Here is a 20,224-nt window from a genome sequence, read left to right on the forward strand (position 1 = left end):
AGCAGGTGGAGTTTAATAAAGATTAAGAGATTTTTTTTTTCTTCCTTTTTTCCGTAAGGATCTTGGGGAATAGTTCAAAAGACGTACCAGACAAGCTTTCCCTTAGCGTCCCGTTAGGAACGAATTCGTAAACTAGCATCTGTTCCCCTTGATCAAAGCAAAACCCTACGAGCCCCACTAGGTTTTTGTGATGAACCCTGGAGAGCAACTCGATTTCAGTCTTAAACTCGAGACCTCCCTGCATGGATCCTTGCTGTGATCGTTTGATGGCGACCATTTGTCCATTCGCAACCATACCTCGATAGACCTGCAGAGGAAGTAACGGGGTCACAAAGTGGCATGGCGTGTCTTCTTTATGGAAACGTTAGACAGGATTTTCCAGATTAATTGTCACCTTCCCGTACCCTCCGGAACCGATTTCATTTGTCCCTGAGAAATTGTTAGTACACTTCTTGAGCTCGGCGAAAGAAAACCATCTTGCTCCTTTCAATTGCGGCGCACCGCCGCTGTCATTGCCACTGGGTGCCCACGATGCTGAAACAAAGCTAAAAAATTTCAGCAAATATATAGATCACCTTCATGCTTTTTTATACGAACGCATGTCGAAGAAAATGTTGCTTCTGAAGCGCATATTTCAGTTACCAAATGGTCTGCTTAGTTCCATGGCCTTTTGAGCCCGTTTCTTCTGTTGGAAGGCGTAGATCCCCACGCCCACTAGGCAGGCGATGAGGAGAACTGAACCGGCTACTATTCCGGCTACCACGCCAGGGCCAATTGAAGACGATCCGCCGCCACCAATTTCTGAAAGACAAGTTCATTAAGTATTATATAAATATGAAATTACTTTGAATTCAGTTGATTCATAAGGCATGGAGACCTTGGAAGGGGTATGGCGATCCAATGAAGTAGTACGGTCCAAACAGTTTTGGTGGTTTATAGGTTTGGTTGCTCAGCTCGAACCCAATTCTTAGGATCTCTGATCGGTTGAAGTATATTCCGTCAGATGGAAACAGCCTGAGATGCAGCTGGATATAAGAATCACTATTGAGCATGAGATTCTGGAGGGATACCGAGCCAGGAGTTAAGTCAAGTTTCTCCCACAAGCTCCTTTCGAGTGATTGAAATACTGTGCTGTTTGTCAAATCCCCAAAACTCGGTCCCCTGAAGACCATTAGCCCTTCGTAGGGATAAGCACAAATGCAGCTCTGCGGGTTGATACTCTGGCCCGATGGACATGATAGGGGCCCACACTTGGCAGTACTGGTTGAATAAACAGCTGATAACTGGCTCTGAAGGTGGCAATATTGAACCAGAGTTTGGCATACTGGATTCCCGACAAGTCTGCACTTGTGAAGTTAGAGGAAATGTCACGGGGAGAACAAAATTAGACATGAATATTATTAGCAAGAAGGTCAAGTGGTATTTCTTGAGGTCTTACATTAGAGTTTTGTTGTATTTTCCTGTCACGGTGACCGACGCAAGATCATTATATTGGAAGTCCACTAGCTGCAATTGGTCGCTGAAGCTATTGCCAAACGATAATGTACCATTGAAAGAATTGTTTCTTAGTATCCTGCCAAAAAATTTCGGAAGACTGGTTAGAGTTCTTGCTGTATTTCTTTGTCGGGTGATAATTTTTTGATATCACACTCACACTTGCGCTATCCCAGGAAGGCCGAAGAGCTCTTCTGGTACTTTTCCTTGAAGATTTGCGGATTCCATTATTCTGGATGATAAACAAAACAATAAGGTTATTACTGTGATGACGGTTTAAAACTTTTTAATGATGTTTGTTGGTTAGCAAGTTAAAGTAGATGCACTGTAACATACAATGTTGTGAGGGATTCTAGTTTCGAGAACCAGGCCGGAGCTTCTGAAGCGTCAAAAGTATTGTTGCTCAAATCCCTGAAGATCATATTTTAAAGGTATTTTACCTACATAGATCATATATAAAATCGGATTCTGAAAGAAGATCGGTGTCGTAGTGAGCTCTTACACATTGCTCAAGGAAGCCATCCCAGTTAAATCTGGAAGTGCTCCGGTAAGCTTGTTGTTTGCCAAATTTCTGTTACAGAGTTGGAAAAAGGCAAGTATGTTTAGTCGATGGCTTCCCTATCCTAGTTTCTGTCTTCTATTTTACAGGTTGTTCGGTTATGGGACACTTACAGATCAGTGACTTTGGTGAGATTATTGAGATTCGTCGGTACTTCACCATCTAGAGAATTCTTATCAAGCCGACTGTTAGAGAGAAGAAAAACATAATGAGAAAACAGTTCTGAGAGGAAGAATAATAAGATTCAACGAAAAATTTCTCAGTACAAGGCACTCACATAACCTCGAGAGCTTGCACAGACCCTAGGGAGATCGGTATCGGCCCAGAAAACTTGTTGCCATCAAGTAGTCTGCCAAAAGACATAATATGTGCTCAGTGCCAAACTAAGACAAGGAAACTTGTTAAACTTGCTGGTAGCTGCTTACAAGTGTATCAACGACATATCAGGGCTGAGGAGCTCTTCTGGAATTTGACCTGATAACTGGTTCTTGTTAAAGTGACTGCCGAAGAGCCAGAAAAAAAAAAACAAAAAACAAAAAACAAAAACAAAACAAACAAACGCGTGAGTGTGATATCCAAATAATGTTCTTTATGTTGTTTGAGAAGAGACTATTGATGCTAAGAGCCTCACAAATGCTTTGTGTGCTTAAGCTGATCTAAACCCGGTGCTTTCTTATCGGAGATAGGAAGAGGTCCCGTCAGCTGATTGTCCGCGAGATCCAGCCAGTAGAGACTGGAGAGCTTTCCAAGAGAACCTGGTATCTTTCCACTGAACTTGTTCGAGTTCAGCGCTCTTGAGGGAAGAAAAAGGCACGAAGGTTTCAGGTCGCTGTGCTACGTACTAAATCGATTCGTGAAATTTGAAAAGGCTTAAATTAGTTCGTTACATGTATGAAAGTAGGGGTAGATTGCCTAATTCATCTGGGATGGGTCCGGTGAAGCTGCAACCAGCCAAGATCCTGAAAAGTGAAAAAAAAGAAAAAAATCACAAGAAGAACCTCACGAGTCCAATTGCTCCTGTTATTAATCAAGAAATTCGTTTGTGTCGCTGCTCACAGCGTCGTAAGCTTCCGCAGGCTCTCGATATTAGGAGTCAGGGTACCGCCAAGTTGATCATTGTAGGATAAATCCCTACACAAAATCATGATCATTTAGATACGATCACGTACTACCAATCCATTGCGATGAACAAGATTCAATTGAGGAGCCAATATCTGATGAAAACAAACATACAGGGATTGCAATTCTTCCAGCTGCCCTATATCGCCGCTCAGCGTGCCCTTGATTCCCATGGTGGATAGCTTTCTGAGGGTAATAACAACCTGTTAAAAAAAAAAAAAAAAAAACAGGAGCGAGAACGAACCTTTTAAAAAAAAAAAAAAAAAAAACAGGAGCGAGAACGAACCTTAAAAATTCGGAGGAATGAACTTACATCCCGGTTATTCTTGATTCGGTGCAGATGACTCCATCCCATGGCGCGCCACAAGGATCATCAGACCGTCCCCAGCTCGGCGGCGTGTTTTCCCACAGGTCCATTAGCGACCGAAGAGCGACAGCTGCATGCAATTTTTACATCACAAAGTAGAGTTCAGTCGCGGTCGCCTTATGCTCAGAGAGATGAGAGGAGGTCGATGTGTTAATTACCATCTTGCGGGTTCGTATCGGCGTAGGCTGCTCGAAAGCCGATTAAGGAAACAAGAAGCAGCAGCAAACCCCGTATCGACGCCTCCATGGTCGGTCCGCCCCGAATTGCTCACTGAGGCCAGCCCGGTATTAAAAGGAATTGAAGCTAGCTCCCACTCATAATTTTGTCATCAATCATGAGAACCTTGACCCGGAGGAAAGAGGTTCGCTCCTGCAAAGCGGCTTGGCTTGTCTTGAACAATCAAGCTCTCGTATCGTTCGCTTCGCTTCGCTTTCTGCTTTCTCTTTTTGTTTTAGTTGGTGGTGGTTTCAAAGAGCAATGATATTTGCTTGATCCAGTTGGAGTTGAGGAAATTTTTACAGGGGAGATGATACCAATGATGGAGGGAATAAACAAGTAGAGGAGCCTAAAGCTGCGACGCGTTCGAAGGCTTGGGTTGTTGCTGCTAGGATTATTAATCGAAGAAATTTGCAAAATAGGCCTATTTTGTTAAATATTTAGTAAAACAGACCGTTTTGTTAAATATTTAATTAGCAAATCAGACCATTCGAAACATACGGGACTAGTAGTCCCATATGATTTAATCCCCAAATCATACGGGACTACTCGTCCCGTATGTTTCGAATAGTCTGTTTAGCAAAATCGACATCTTTTTGGCTTGTTGGTCAAACGTCTATGTTGCTAAATATTTAGCAAAACGATCTGTTTTGCTAAATATTTAGCAAAATAGGTCTATTTTGCAAAATTTTCCTTATTAATTTAGTCCATTTGTTCTGCAATTGTTAGCTTTGGCAGGCAACTTGTATACAACCTGCTATAACAGGTTACCTTATAGTATTGTGGAGGGTATTGTACCATTTATTTATATCAAAATATGTTGGTTACATTTGACCGTATGTGATATAACCGGTTGTAGCCAATATTTTTGCTATTTATGAATTCGGTTCTTATCCCTGCCGGTCAAAGAGGAGGACCTAAAACTTACAATCACTTATCCTTTTTTGAGTTCTTTCGAACGAAACGGGTGGTTCGTAGGAGGGTCTTATTTTTTTTTTCTCACGTTTATAAATGTTAAATGATTCTAAGGGCTCGTTGGTACGAGGTTAAAAAAAAAAATCAGGGGTTAAACTTTAAGGCCCCGTTTGGCAAAGGGTTAATGAAGAGGGGTTAAAGAGAATGATTAATATACTTAGCCCATTTGATAATCCGAAAGACTAAATTATTAACCTGTTAAATAAGTTTTATTTTAGCCCTTATGATCAGTTTTAGTGTTTGGGAATAACAATGATTTTGACTATTTTCTTTATAATTAGAAGGGTTAACTCTTATTCCATCTAAATAGGAGTATTAGTAAACCCTTCATTTTGAGGGGTTAACTCATTTTAACCCCTCTAGAGGGGTTAACTTAACCATTCTATATTTTTTATGTTTGGCAAATTATAGAGGGTTAACTCACTTTAACCCTTATATAGATTTGTTGTATTTGACAGGTTAAGAAGGGGTTAAGTCTCATTAACCCCTCACTTAACCATTTGCCAAACGGTACCTAAGGAGGTAATTAATTTACACGGGAAGTAGTTTTGGGTCAGTGTCTAGTTACATAGCCCCTTATCCCAAAGTAATCGTCAAGTTCATTTACTTTTATCCCCAGATGTTGTTTTCGGGATTCCTTCAAATTGTTTTTTCCCCTTTATTATATCATAAATTGTGGCTACCTAACTCTCCTCCAATGGGGTATACAGATATTTTGAGGAATGGCCAATTCAGCTCTCCGGTAGCTTGTGCGTAGACCGAGTAATGAAGTCAAAGGTTGATGATAATCGCATGTTTCTTTTTAAAAATGCTAATTGACTTGTGCTCTTATTTATTTATTTTTGGAAAAAATAACATATTAGCTAATACTAAACTAGAGTACGTGTAAGGGAAGAAACATCTCCACCTACTTCATTATAGAAGAAGCGTCTTTGCCTGTTAATGGAAGTTGTTCGTGGATGATGAGTAAAAATTGCAACTGAAGTAAACAACCAAAGCATAATGTTGCTTTTTTTTTTTTGAGATAAGATGAGTGATTACTCCCAGCGAAACAACGCATTAGTACTTAATTATATCTATTTCGAATTTTTGGAGAGAAGATGCTTAGTTTAGTTTAAGCGCACGCACGAAACGTAGAAGAAAAGAGAATTTACTTTTCTTTGTACTGTTACCTTGGAAGATATCAGAAGAGTCCAAGAGGAGAAGACTTAGAAATGCAACTATGGCGAGAAATATACAACAAAAATGGGCTTGACTTCAAGACTAGTAGAAAAGTTATGTCTAGACTTTTCTCTCTGTAGGCCAAAAATTTGTTATGATTTCTATTGTTGGTTTATTCAGATTCCCTGAAAAAATCCAAGAGAAAAAGGCCGTAAGGTCAATTTTCTTCAAGTACAATAGTAATTAGGAAAATACAAGATCAATATGTATACAAGTATCTCATTGAATGACAAATCAGTTTCAGTTTTTTTAGTATAGTTTACTGTTCAATACACTGTGCTAGCAATACATATACGCATATACAAGTTGATATGGGGCTCAGCAGTCGGCGCATAAAAGCAGAAAAACTTTCAGTCATTATATTGTTTGAATGTTCAAATAGATTAGCGTTGGTATGTTTTTATCTCACTCTCACCTCTGTTGCCCTGTTTGCAGGGTCTTTGGCTTTTCAATATATAATGCCAAAATTTTTCCTTTTGTTTTTATGTATTAAATGTGACAGGGTGGACTACTACCTGTAATAGAGATCTCATGTTTGTGGTGATGATTGGGACAATCTTGAAAGTATTGAGGCTGGACCGATGCTAGATGCATGGAATATTTTGCAAGTGGCAATGTTGCAAGGGAGCAGACGAAACATATCCTCATCAAAACGTTGATGTGAGTCCGAAATGAACATTAATTCATTCATTAACACATCATTTAATTAGTTAATATTGAGAAATTAGGGCTTCAAAGTCAGTTCTCAGTGATAGAATTGTTGGCTTATATAGCCTTACACACACGTTTACACAAAGGCCCTCTAAAACTCTTTAATTGCATTACATTCTCAACACTCCTCCTCAAGATAGGCGAAATATATCTATTAAGCTCATCTTGTCACACCCTCTAGTTAGGTCTACTGACCTAAGCCCTTTAGTCAAGCAGTCTGTAGCCTGCTCCTTAGTTGGAACATAGCCTAACTCCAGTAGCCCACTGTTCAGTTTCTCCTTGATGAAGAATCTATCAATCTCAATGTGCTTAGTTCTGTCATGCTGAACTGGATTGTTGGCAATGCTGATAGCTGACTTGTTGTCGCACCACAAACTCATCTTGGTCCCTTGGTCAAGGTTCAGTTCCACCAGCATGTTCTTCAGCCACATCAACTCCGCAACCCCCAAGGCCATGGCTCTGTACTCTGTTTTAGCTGTTGATCTCGCCACCATAGATTGCTTCTTGCTTTTCTAGGAGACTAAGTTGCCTCCTACAAATATGCAATACCCCGAGGTAGACCTCCGATCATCTCCGTAGTTAGCCCAATCTGAGTCACAGTAGCCCTCAATGTTCACATGGTCACTCCTCCTGAATCTTAGTCCTTTACCAGGGGCACCCTTCAGATACCTTAGTATCTGGTATACTGCATCCATATGACCCTTCCTCAGGTCACGCATGTAGCGGCTCACCACGCTTAACTCAAATGAGATGTCTGGACGTGTGTGACTCAGGTAGATCAGCCTGTCCACCAATCTCTGATATCTCTCACGATCATAGGTTCTCCATATACACCTCTTCCACTAGATCTCCATGAAGAAACACATTCTTCACATCTAGTTGGTGTAGTTCCCATCCACCATTTGTTGCCAGAGAAATCAGCGTCCGAATAGTACTCATCTTCGCCACTGGTGCAAAAGTCTCATCGTAGTCAATGCCGTATGTATAGCTATACCCTTTTGCCACTAGTCGTGCCTTGTATCGTTCAACCTTCCCTTCTGGGTTCTGCTTCACGGTAAACACCCACTTGCATCCCACTGCTTTTTTCCCTGTTGGCAGCCCCAGCTCCTCATGCATAGCTGCCTTCCACTTTGGGTCCTTCTTAACATCCTGCCAGTTGTTAGGTATAATAACAGAATCTAATGATGCAATGAATGCTCCATGTGAAGGGGATATGTGAGAATAAGAAACAAATTGAGCTAGATCCCAACCATATCTCTCAGGAGGATTTTCCGTATTACGGCGAGTAATCCTCCTTACTGACATTGGAGTGGAAAGAGGGGTAGGCGTATGAATGGTATTACTTGAAGTGGAGGGTAGTGTAGGTGTCTCAAGAGTTGGAGCAGAACTGGACGAGGGACTAGGCACTGGCACTGTAGGGACTTTAGGCACCTCTGGCTCCTTACCCCTCCTACTATATGTAAGCAACTTCCCCTGAGCTGTAGGCCTAACACCCCTTGTCTCCTTCTCACCCCTTCGTCTTCATCCTCCTTCTCCTCTACGTACGGAATCGAAATTGGGATTGACCCCCTTGAGCTCTCATCATTCTCCCCCTCTCGCCTCATACCTCCAGTATCGGGCAAGTTACCAAAAGGTGAAGTAACCCCCACTGTGTAGTATGGCTCGAGTTCCCGAAATCGCACATCCATGCTGACAAACAATATTTTCTCCACCGGGCTCCAGCAGACATACCCTTTTTGGGTGTCATTGTATCCCACTAATATATACTTCACAGCCCTAGGGTCTAGCTTCCTAACCGATGGTCTGTTGTCCTTCACAAAGCACACACAGCCAAATACCTTCAATGGTAGGACCCCCCCTTTATCTCCCTTCAGTGTCTCACGAGGTGACTTCCACTCCAACACACTCGAAGGCATCCTGTTGATTAAGTGAGCAGCAGTCAAGATTGCTTGTCCCCACAACATCTTTGGGACATTCATCGCCATCATTATACTCCTAGCAACTTCTAGGAGATGTCTGTTCTTCCTCTCTGCTACCCCATTCTGAGCTGGGGTGTATGGGCATGTAGTCTGGTGTAGAATCCACTGAGCAGACAGATACTCCCCAAGTGATCTGTTGGTGTACTCTGTCCCATTATCCGACCTCAACACTTTTACCACTGCACAATACTGAGTCTGGATGTGCTTATGAAAATCTTTGAAGCAGGCAACTACATCACTTTTGTTTTTTATAAGATACATCCAAGTGACTCTAGAGAAGCAATCAATAAATTATAGAACCTGTACAACTAACGGTTCCCTTACTAACCACAGCCTAATAGGAAATGAAGGAGCATGTAGAACATTAGATAAAATTATAGAACCTGTACAACTAACGGTGCCCTTACCAACCACAGCCTGTGTTGTACCACCAGCGATCTGGATGCTCTCTGTTTCTGCCAAGTGAGTGTAAGATGAGAACTCACTGGCACTGCCTGTCACATGTCTGGATGCTCCAGAATCCATTATCCAGGCGGTGGATCTTCCCTCGTTTGGGTGTGCACGAAGAACGTAATTGGCATAGTCTCCTTCAGAGAAAGTAGTAGATGCCCCCTCAAACACATCACCTACTGCTCTCTGTTTCCTCCTCAGTGCTGCCAAGAGCGCCCGATCTTCATCAGTGAAGATCATCTCAGCTTCTTCTTCGCTTTCTGCCACTGTTAAGTTTGCCCGGTAGCCTCCTCTTCTACCTCGTCTGCCTCCACGGCCACGACCATGGCCTCTAGTCTGACCACGTCCACCCCAGTCCCTCTCCTTGGGTGGTTTAGGGAACATCTGTCTCAGATGCCCTACCTCTCCACAGTTAAAGCACTGCCTAGTCTCCCATATGAATCCAGTGTTACCTAGGTTGGAGACCACCAGTGCAGACTTTTCTCCTGTAAGTCCACATGTCCCAGCCAGTAGCCTGATATGGCTCTCCTCCTGTATCATGGCTGAGACTCCTCCTGTAACGTCCCGCCCCAGAATCCCGGAGTCGGTACGTTATTAGATCTGATGGTCTGGCCTCACAAACCATCACATGTCTTTTCAGCACGTTTTGTCCTCACTCACGCGTTCCCTGGAAAACTTCCCAGGGGGTCACCCATCCTAGAATTTCTCCAGGCCAAGCACGCTTAACTTTGGAGTTTCTAAGAGTTGGGTTTCCGAAAAGAAGATGCATCTTGGTGGTATGTGTATTCCAATCAAATCTATCAATACTAATCACATCACCCTCTCAAGGGTTGGGGTATTACAAACTCCCCCACTTAAACTCACAACGTCCTCGTTGTGCCAAATCATATCATCCAAGACCGTACCATCGGTGTGAGATTTTAGAGGTGGCTCCTACGGCCTTAAGAGGTGGCTCCCACCCTCTTGACGTAGCACTTTGCACCGCATAGCACTTAGCTCTCACAATTCTGGTTGGCTTGGCTCTGATACCATTTGTAACGTCCCGACCCGGAATCCCGAAGTCTGTACGTTATTAGATCTGATGGTCTGGCCTCACAAACCACCACATGTCTTTTCAGCACGTTTTGTCCTCACTCACGCGCTCCCTGGAAAATTTCCCAGGGGGTCACTCATCCTAGAATTTCTCCAGGCCAAGCACGCTTAACTTTGGAGTTTCTAAGAGTTGGGTTTCCGAAAAGAAGATGCATCTTGGTGGTATGAGTATTCCAATCAAATCTATCAATACTAATCACATCACCCTCTCAAGGGTTTGGGTATTACACCTCCAGTGGTGGGATCTTCGTCTGGGTTAGTATCAATGTCGTTATCTGCTCATATGCTGGAGCCAAGCCTCGGAGAAATAACATGGTCCTCTTCTGCAAAGAGGCTTCGCGCTCCTTGCACTCCGGGTCCTTGCAGCTCGCTAGGGGCGAGAAGTGATCGTTATCGAGCCACAAACGCTCCAGCTCTGTGGCGTACTCCTGTACAGTCCTCTCTCCCTGGACTGTAACGCTGATCTCCTTCTCGATTTGGATTACCCTCAGGTTATTTCCCACCCCATCGTAGGTCCTCCTCAGCTTCTCCCAGACATCCTGCACCCTCCCAAGGCCATCCACTGTGGCAGCAATTGGCTGGATTACAAAATTCTGAAGCCAGATGTATACCAACATATGAGTGGACTTCCACTCATCTATCCCTGCGGAGCCCTCAACTGGCTCAGTCTTCTCCCCCGTCGGATATCCCTCCAGGCTCCTCCCGGCAAGGGTATATCTCACACGGCGCGACCAATACAGATATGTCGTGGGGCCATCAAGTTTTACATCAATAGGTGGAAGCTCCACCTTCTTGGGTGGTGGTTTTGTCGAGCTCTCTCCCGCCGACAACCTCATCAGTTGCATCAATGTTGAGATCTCCTGAGAATTCAACTTCTTGATGATCTCCTCCATCGGATTTTTACCAGTCCCCGCTATCGATCCAACTAGTATACCAGATACTCAATCCTCTTCCTCCAATCGTGCCATAAATTGTTATTTTTCACCTCAACAACCCATGACTGCACAATTATGAACGAAACCCCCTGCTCATTCTCTTACACCAGGATCGCAACACAACTACTTAATCATCTAATAAAGAGAACTCCTTTAAAAGAAAACAAACCAGGATCCCATAGCAGACCTCCCATCTCCTCTCTGTTGAGACCTCAACAAAGACTCCATCTGCCCTCTCACCGGAAAAAGAAAAGAAACTGCAACTCCAGCCCCAGCACCGAAAAACCAGCCCCAGCACCGAAAAACCTTCTGTCTGTGCTCCTTGACCTTCTTCACGTGGCCCTTCGTCGCCTCCTTCTGCTCGATTGAGGACAGAATCCTTCACGACGCCATGGGAGATCGGATATGAGGAGAATAGGTTCAGAAGGGGAGAGAACCAGGTTTAGTCGGCCTCCTTCTCCAAGATGGTAGCGAGAACAAGAGGGAGCAGATTTGGGTCGGCTGGCGTCGGAGATAGGCTTGGTCGGGACTTCGGCTGACGTCTGTAGGCGTCAAAAATTGCCTATAAGTCACCGAATACAACTCGAAGCAAAGAGTGGACGAATCGAGAAAGTTCACGTCAACCAGCTCGCGCACGTTAATCAGCTCACGCACGTTGGTCAACACGCACGCGTCAATCAGTTCGCACGAGTCAGTTAACGCGCGCACGTCAGTCAGCTTGCGCACGTCAATTAGTTCGCACGCGTCAATCAACACGCGCACGTCGATCAACTCCAAGCGACCGAATGCACTCGTCAGTCAACTTGCGCTTATCAGTCAGTTCCAAGTGCCGTAAAGAAGCTAACGAGCGCATGAAGCAAGTTAGCAAATCGTACAAGTAAACAAGATGATCAAACACGTAAAACGGTGGAAAATACAAGTTCCGAAAAACCAAAAAACACCAAAGAACTCAGTAAAATGCCAAAACCCCCGCGTCCGCCCGGGCCGGACCGCGCCGACCCGCGCCCACTGTAGACGGTAAAAAATACCTCTGTGGGCTTACAAGAAATTCGCCTACAAGGAGAAGTCGCCCATACAATTCGCCAAAGCCACGGGAATACAACTCACCTGACCGAGTCTGAAGTCGAATTCGCTAGCGAACATCAAGGTCGCCAGAACAGCTAGGTATCTGCTACCCCACGTGCCAAGGTGGGCCTTCCCACCTCTCTCGACCTAAAGGGAGAAGGCACGGTACTCCAGGCCCGTCGAATGGCTGTTCACAGTACGAGTGATCGGGCAGGTGTCGAGTCAATCTGAACATTCATAAATGCAGCTCACCTCATCCGTCCGAGTCGAGAGCTGGATCTGCCGGCATTCGGCAAGCTGTCCAAACCCACTCGAGTGCTGGGCACCTGCTTTCCCACTTCTCATGACCTGAGAAGAGAGAGAGAACAGTACTCTAGGCCCGTCCAGTGGCCGCTCACAGTACGAGTGATCAGACAGACGCCAAATCAACCTGCGCGCTCATAAATGCGACTCAGCCCAACGGTCCAAGTCAAGAGCTGGATCCGCCGGTGCACAGTAGGCTGGCCAAATCCACTCGAGTAGTGGGCAGCCGCTGTCTCACATACGAGGAGGGTCCTTCCCATTCCTACGTGACACGACGTGAAGCACAACCCATCGAATGACCGTTCGTAGTACAGATGAGCGGCAAGACATCTCTCAACAGTACATGGTCACATCCCATAATTCAAGGAGTGACCACGCCGTCTCTCCACCATTTAAGAACTTCTTCCAGCCACAGGGAAGGAAGGATCGGTTCACCAGTTCAGAACTTTTTCCAGCTACGAAGAAGAAGTTTAGTTGTTTCTCAGCCGTCCAACGATTCGCTCATTGCTGAATCAGCTAATTGAACCGCTAGCTCTCGACTCCCAATCGGGTCAACTGCAAGCTCTTTGCATAACCCTTGCACTGTAGCATCCCCTCTTAGTTCCGGGCCCTGATCGCCTTATTAGTTTGTAATAAGCTTTCTTATCAATACAAACGAAACTCCCTGTTTTCGGGAAATCCAAATTTACACCCTACAGAAGATGGCGACCACAGTGGGAGAAGCTGTTTCTTTAACCGAAATGGTGGTAGCGCAGTTCAACGAAGTCGCTGTTGGGACGACTGTGGAGTCCCTAGAGATTGAGTTCGACCAAGCCAAGTACGAAGAGTACTTGTCTTCTTCCTCCTCTGGTGGCGGGACGTCCCGCAAACGCCACAAAGTCATGCGCAGAGGCCGACCTCAAACAGTCAAAGCCTTTGCGCCTGAGGGCTCTACCCGAGTCTCGTCAGGGGAACCTACCCCCTTAAAATCGATCAAAGCCAAGCCGGAGATCGAGAGCACAGGACGAGAGCCTGCCAGATGGGTCGCCAGCGGCATCACAAAACACCTGATCCTGGAAGAAACGCCGGTTCATTTCGTGCACAACCTACTGCCACGGCCCACCAGCGAGTTGTTTCTCTTCTGCTAAAAGAGTCGCCAGCGCAGACACCAGCCGGAAAGGGGCCCGAGCCCTTCGTCTCATACAGACGCCTGAAACTAGTCGCGCAGGTTTCAAAATATCGATGGGAAAGGACGCTCGGACGACGCGGAGGGCTCTCCAAATCAGGAGCTGCCAACCGAGAAGGACGGGCCCCGCCAGGTGGACTTCGCTATCTCAGAGTCATCCCTCGATGCGCGAATTAAACACCCCGAGCGAGCGAGCTAACCCAATAGGCGAATCCCCGAGGGCTTGGCGAGCTCTCCATAAGCCCTTTTTGGCGGATAAACGTAAAGGTGAAGAAGTAGGCGACACCTCGCGAACCCGCCCGTTCGAGCGAAGGGTTAAAACTCGCCTACATACTGGAGTTCGCCCAAACGTGAAAACTTGCCCATCAAGGCGAGATCGCCTAACTCTAGCACCAAAACGCTCCACTCAGCGTGCACCAGAGAGTACATCCAAAGCTCTCTCGTGCGATCACCTGGGCGATCCTTCTGATGCTGGGGGTTGTCACCAACCGCCCACAGAGGACCTCCGGGGATACCTAACTCACAAACGCACCATACATGAGGCAAATCCTCAGTGCCATTGCGAAAGGCTCATCCAAACATTACTCGTCGACTGTCAATGCATAGGAACGGCGAGGCCTTCAGTGTTTGAGAGACTTTCTCGACAGCACTCTCGACCAAGGCACTCCCGTTGAAAGCGTCGTCACCAAAATGGACGCGCTGCCGACGACCTAGAGCTCCCGTCCACTATAATCAACATGACGGACAAGGGTAAGACGGTACTTTCCGACTCTCCAGATTCGGAATCCGTCTTGGGGCCTAATCCTCGGCTTGTTCAACACGGGCAAGAGGGCATATACCAACGTACCCGTAGTCGCAGGGGGGTAAGCATCGGATTTGATTACTCCACCCTAGCACCTCCCTCCTACGGCGAAGACGAGGTTCACTCGGCAGTGGCCACGTCTCAAACCTCGCGCTCAAGTCAGGACGCGCTGGCAAGGGTACACATGACCGAACTCGCCCATGAGCATACGGTCGCCCAGAAGCTCGAAGAGCAATAGGCGACCATAGATTCCCTAAGGGAGATGATGGAACAACTTCTGAACAAGAAGAAGAAGAAGAAGAAGAGAACCCAGCGCACCTTACCCCGGCGAACAGGGGATAAGGAGTGGGTGCCTCCCCATCACCCAGCAACTGAGACGGAAGATAACAATAATCCACAATCCGATTACTCTTCCAAGACATCACTAGGGACGTCGTATACTGGGGGTAGCGCCCGCGACAAGAGGTTCGACGAATTCCAAAACCAGCTCAACGCACTCAAACTTCAGCAGAACATGAATAAGCTGGGGGTGGTCCGACCCTATCCCGTCAAATGGGATACAGTCCCATACCCGGCGAAGTTTAAGCCAATTAGCTTGGTGCAGTTCGACGGCAAGGGCTCACCCTCGCAACACATTTATTACTTCATGGTGCAGACCGGATTCCTTACGGGAAACGACGCCATTCTCAATCGGTTATTCATTGGCACCCTCAAGGGGGTGGCATTTGAATGGTTCCGCAAGTTAGAACCCGGCTCTATCAAGTCTTAGGCCGACGCTGAAAAGCTCTTCCTAGCTCGTTTCTTCGATGACGACACGGAGGTGTCAATGGCCACCCTCCTCGCCAAAAAGCAACGAAAGTTGGAGTTAGTCAACGACTTCGTAAAGAGGTTCCGGAACCGATCAGTCCACTGTTGGGACCAAGTTTCCGAATCCACGCTGATCGAGATGTGCCGCAATAATCTCTCAATCCATATTCTATCCAAAGTGGGCGCGGTGAAAACCCGGATATGGAAGGAGCTTGTTCGTCAGGGCGAGCAAGTAGAAAACATGATCAAGAGGCTAGAGGCCGAAGAGCCGCAGCCCAAGAAGGGAACTGTGGAACCAGCCGTGCCAAAGAATCCCCCTCGGTCGAGGGGAAAAGAGATCATGGCCGTCGACTCCACCCCGGCGCCAAAGGCTGCTCAAAGGCCGAAACCCAGACAATTTAAATAACGCCCCCCGCGGCAATACGATTTCAAAGAGGATCAGGTGGTGGCAACATTCGATACTCTACTCAAGAGCGGTCGGATTAAGTTTTTAGAAGCCGCGAAGCCTGAGGAGGCGGACAAAACCAATGACCCGAGTTATTGCGCCTACCACAGATTCCTGGGCCACCACACGACTAAGTGTTACGTCCTCAAGGATAAGCTCCAAGCTCTTTACAACGCGGGGGTCCTAAAGAAGGAGAAGGTTCAAAAGCAAGTGACCACGAATATGATCACCTTGAGCTTTGGAACAGATCTCCCCGAGGTCCAAGCTCCAGCGGGGATAATTCCTATCCCCAATGCAGTCTTGAAGATCACCAATGATGACCCTCACAATCAACGAGGGAAAGGTTTAACTCTGCAGATTCTACCATCGGGTCAGGTAATGTGGGTCCATCCGGACCTCCTCAATGACGAACAATGGACTACAAAGCCCTCAAAAGAGGCTAAGGAAAAACATTATAACGTCGTCTCCGCCATCCTAGGTAGGGAGAAGACAGCAATGACCGCCCTGACCGATTCCGAAGAGGAAACCACTGTCCACGCCACGAGAGCAGGAAAGGAATTCGCTAAGGAATACCCCACGAGGACGGATAACCCGGCGGGACCTCCCACGAGGCCAACCACGACAACCCCTCCCAATCCGGATTAATACGTGGCCTACTGAAAGCGGAGCCCACCCAACGTTGAATTCCTGCCTGCAGATGAAATCCGCCTGCAGGTGAGACAAGCTTGCAGCTGAAGTTCGCCGACAGCTAAGATCCCCCCACGGCTAAGATTGTCCCGCGGCCAAACCTTGATTAATGCATGATAAAAAGAGAAATGGAGTGTGCACAAAAGTAATAGTGACCAGAAACGAAAGGATAATTTCATTCATAAAGAAATCTTATTACAACGGGGAATAAAAAGGTAAATTACAAAGCTCTCAGCCGTAACTCCGCCTCACGGATCTCCCTGGCATAACGAAGCTCGAGATTCATCAGGATCTCTTGGTGAAAATCTTCCTCAGTACGTGAGACCAAATCTTGGATTGTATCTCTAGCCTGCTTGAGGGCTCGGTTCTTTTCCTCAATGGAACCAGCGACCGATTGTCGGCGGGATTCAATACCCTCCAACTCCTTTGCCAACTGTTCACTAGCCTTCTCTTGAGTAGCTAGGGAGGCCTGCGCATCAGCTATGACTTGCTTCAGCTTCGCTATCTCAGAAGACAGGCGAGAAAGGTGATTATCGGCCTTCTGTTGTTCGTACGCTACTCGTTCGCTCTCGGCCTTGACCTGCTCCAACTCTGCTGATAGCCTTGCCTCCAACGACATGGTCTCGTTCAATCGTCGGTCGTGCTCTTCCACTGCTGATCGGACTTCGCCGGACGCAAGATCAACAATCTCGGAACTTTTCGCGCGAAGGGCAAGCAATTGTCGGATGGCCTCCTCCACCTCTTTCGAACGCTGGAAGTACGGTGTAGCCGTAGTGGCGCCGAGCTTCTTGACTAGGAAGACCATGTCGTGATCCAGATCCTCCTTGAACTCCTCGAAGGGGCATCTCTCCTCCAACGCGAACTTGATGCAATGAGCTAGAGTGTCTTGAAAGTTATCCAGGGTTTGGGCCACCTTCCTTTTGTGCAAACGTTCCAAGGGAGAGGGGATAGCCTCTTCTCCCACGAATGGAGTTGCAAGCGAGGTAACGGTAGTCATGACGGCAGAAAGTAGCTGATAGGCGCCGCCAAGACGATGTACTGACGACGCCGTCAGAAGCGAGCCGCAACGCCAACAACCACCGCAGACGTCGGAGCATGCGGACGTATCCCCTCGGATCGAGATCCCACGCCGGTGCGGTCCACCCTCAAACAACGCTTCCTCAAAAGCAGCAGCGGACTCCCCCCTTGTCGGCCGGGACACCATCTTCAGGCGGAGCGACGCCTCTTCCTCGCTTAATAGCGCCTCATGAATCGAGACATCATCATCCGCCTCTGATTCACCCATTTCTCCAGCCGAATGACCCTCCCAAGAGGGAGGATCATCTTTGCCAGTAGTTTCATGGGAAGGGTCAACTGCGGATGCGCAAAGAAAAGATTGACAAATGCCCCTTCAGCACAGTAGGATCAACAACACTAGGGGTTACACTTACCTGAACCACCGAGCTCTTCTCCGTCTCTAGTTCCCCCCTCTTCGTCGGAAGGAATGGAGATCACTCTCTCAGCTGCACCTGCACATATTCGACACAAATGTCAGAAGATGCAGATCCGACTTTGTACCCAAGAGTACCGCACTAAAAAATTACCTCCTGGTGCGGGCGTAGGAGTCGTTAAAACCCCCGCCTTTGGCCCCACACCAGATGGAGGAGGAGTGTCCTTCGAGGTCGCCAGAGCCACCTCCGATACGGCAGAAGGAGTGGACTGAGCAGCTCCAGCCCTAGAGGCAGTCACTCCAGGGAGGATCACCTGAGAAGCATCATCCTGACCCTCCGCCACTCCGACGGTCTCGACTGCCCGCCGTCTCCCGCTGCCGCTTGGAGAGTAGCGAACTACTCGGAGATAGGAGGGGCATCCCCCATCCGCCCAGCTATTGTGCTCCGGGCTCGCTCTAGTTGCTCGCCCGCCCGGATTAACTCGTTAGATTCTCCCCGCTCACTTTGGGGGTCCAACGGAAGACCAGGAGAAGGAGCTCGGGCCTCGGGCGCCTCAGATTCATCTAGACCCACATCGAAGCCCTTGATGTCTTCAGTCGGATCCTCTGAAAACCACTCTCTAGTAGTTTGGCGACCCCTCCACCTCGAAGTACGGAGAGGCCCTCTGGGAGGACGCCCGCGCTCTGCCAGACACGAGCTCTGGAACCAAAAGCCATCGGGATTAGCGTTGGCACCCCAATACCACCGGCAGTACAGGAGCGTATGGTGCAAATCACGATCCTTCGCAGGTAGTTCAAAACGGGCATGGGTACCACCAGCATGAGTCCAGAACCATCCCCGAGCTCCATCCACCAGCCCTCCTTCGAAGTGCAGGCGGGGATTGACGTTGCCCACGTACAATTGGTCGTACCCAAACTGGGAATATACGGCTCGAGATAGCACACAGAGCCTGTTCGTAGGACATGATACCCCGGCCGAATGTTCACCAACCATCGAAAAGCGCCGCAGGAGAGAACTGTGTGATGGTCCGCCGTCGGCACATCTATAAGAGACTCCCATATCCTCCTCCACTGAAGTAAGGGAAGAAACAGCGAAAGTTATAATGCCCGAAATAGGAGAGCGTCTTCCGTGCTTCGGGAATATCCTTACACTTCCAAGAGCACCTCTCCAAGCGCTGAACGAATGGGACGAACTTGTCTCCTTGAAGAGTCGCTGGGGCACTCATCAAGCACTCGTAGTGGTATACGAACCACGCCATCAGATAAGTGTACGGCAGCCCCACCCTAGGGTTAGGGGTCCTGATGACCTCTCCTTCCCCCTCATCGATAGTCGATACGCGGCAGAATTGGGCCGTCAGGGTGCGGAGTCCCTGATGGATACACGCTACCATCGCCGACACCAAGGAGTAGGACTTCCCGTGGGCTAAGCAAACTGCAGAATACATGACCTCCACGGGAAGCGCCTCAAAAGAATGAGTGGGGATTACGCACCTCTTCAGCCACAACATGAGGTACCCCGCGAACAGAGCCTTTCCAGATATAGGGGACTAGGCCTGGTGGTGAAACGAGTGGAAGACCGTTCCGGATTTGAACCCACCCTCGTCATGCTCGAGAGCTACAGTGGCTTCCCCTTCGGCCATCCTCCTTTCCACTTCAGCCTGGTCACATTCGCTCAGCGGCAGAGCAGGCCTTCCTTTGACATCATTCTCAGGGAATAAATAATCAGCCCAGTTCTTGTGGCTGATCCCTGGGGCCCTCTTCTTCTTACCTTTATGGTCAACCGCCCCTAAGGTATTGAGACATATATGATAGTGACAGAGCAATTCCCATAGGGTCTCAACCACCAAAGGGGAGCGATCTGAAAGTTGGTCAATCTCATCTTGACCTGGAACGTACTCCTCATACGGAAAGTCTCCTAAAGGCAGTCCTGACACGTCGTACATCTCGTGAAGGGCTATACCGAGCTCACCCTTGGGGGTGAAAAACGTGCCACTGTCCGCACAATACAGCTCCAAGATGCTATAGAACTGAAAAACATTAATATTCAGACCATGTCGAGTGGCCTGAATGGCCGCATACAGCTCCGAATTTGCGAGGTCGGAATTCTTGGCCAAAATATAATCGGTAATATTGGACCACCAGGTCTTGCTTCCGGGCGCAGAGTAGATCCACCCTGGGGCCCTAAAGTCCTTTAAGGGAAATCTCCCGCCAGCTTGAAAGAAACGATGACGGAAGGTCTCCGCGATCGCTGTCGTCTCTCCGGCGGGCGCCTCGTTGAACGGTAGGCCAGGACGCAGACCGGTCACCCGTTTGCAGGAACTCTCCACCCCGTACCCAGCTGTGGAGCCCGTGAAGACACCGCAAGTGACCCCGTCCTGAGTAGGGGTCAAATCCCAGTTCATT

The 20,224-nt window shown here is 47.7% G+C and overlaps 1 protein-coding gene and 1 pseudogene across 1 annotated transcript; both read right to left on the minus strand.

The window, feature by feature from the left end:
• LOC109850498 overlaps positions 1-3,864 on the minus strand; it is a 4,984-nt pseudogene extending 1,120 nt beyond the window's left edge.
• Positions 10,408-11,076, minus strand: LOC109846798. Its single transcript, XM_020416044.1, has one exon. The coding sequence runs from the start codon at positions 11,074-11,076 to the stop codon at positions 10,408-10,410; it is 669 nt and encodes a 222-aa protein (XP_020271633.1).

Source organism: Asparagus officinalis, chromosome 7, assembly GCF_001876935.1.
Source record: "Asparagus officinalis chromosome 7, Aspof.V1, whole genome shotgun sequence".
NCBI classification, from domain to species: domain Eukaryota; kingdom Viridiplantae; phylum Streptophyta; class Magnoliopsida; order Asparagales; family Asparagaceae; genus Asparagus; species Asparagus officinalis.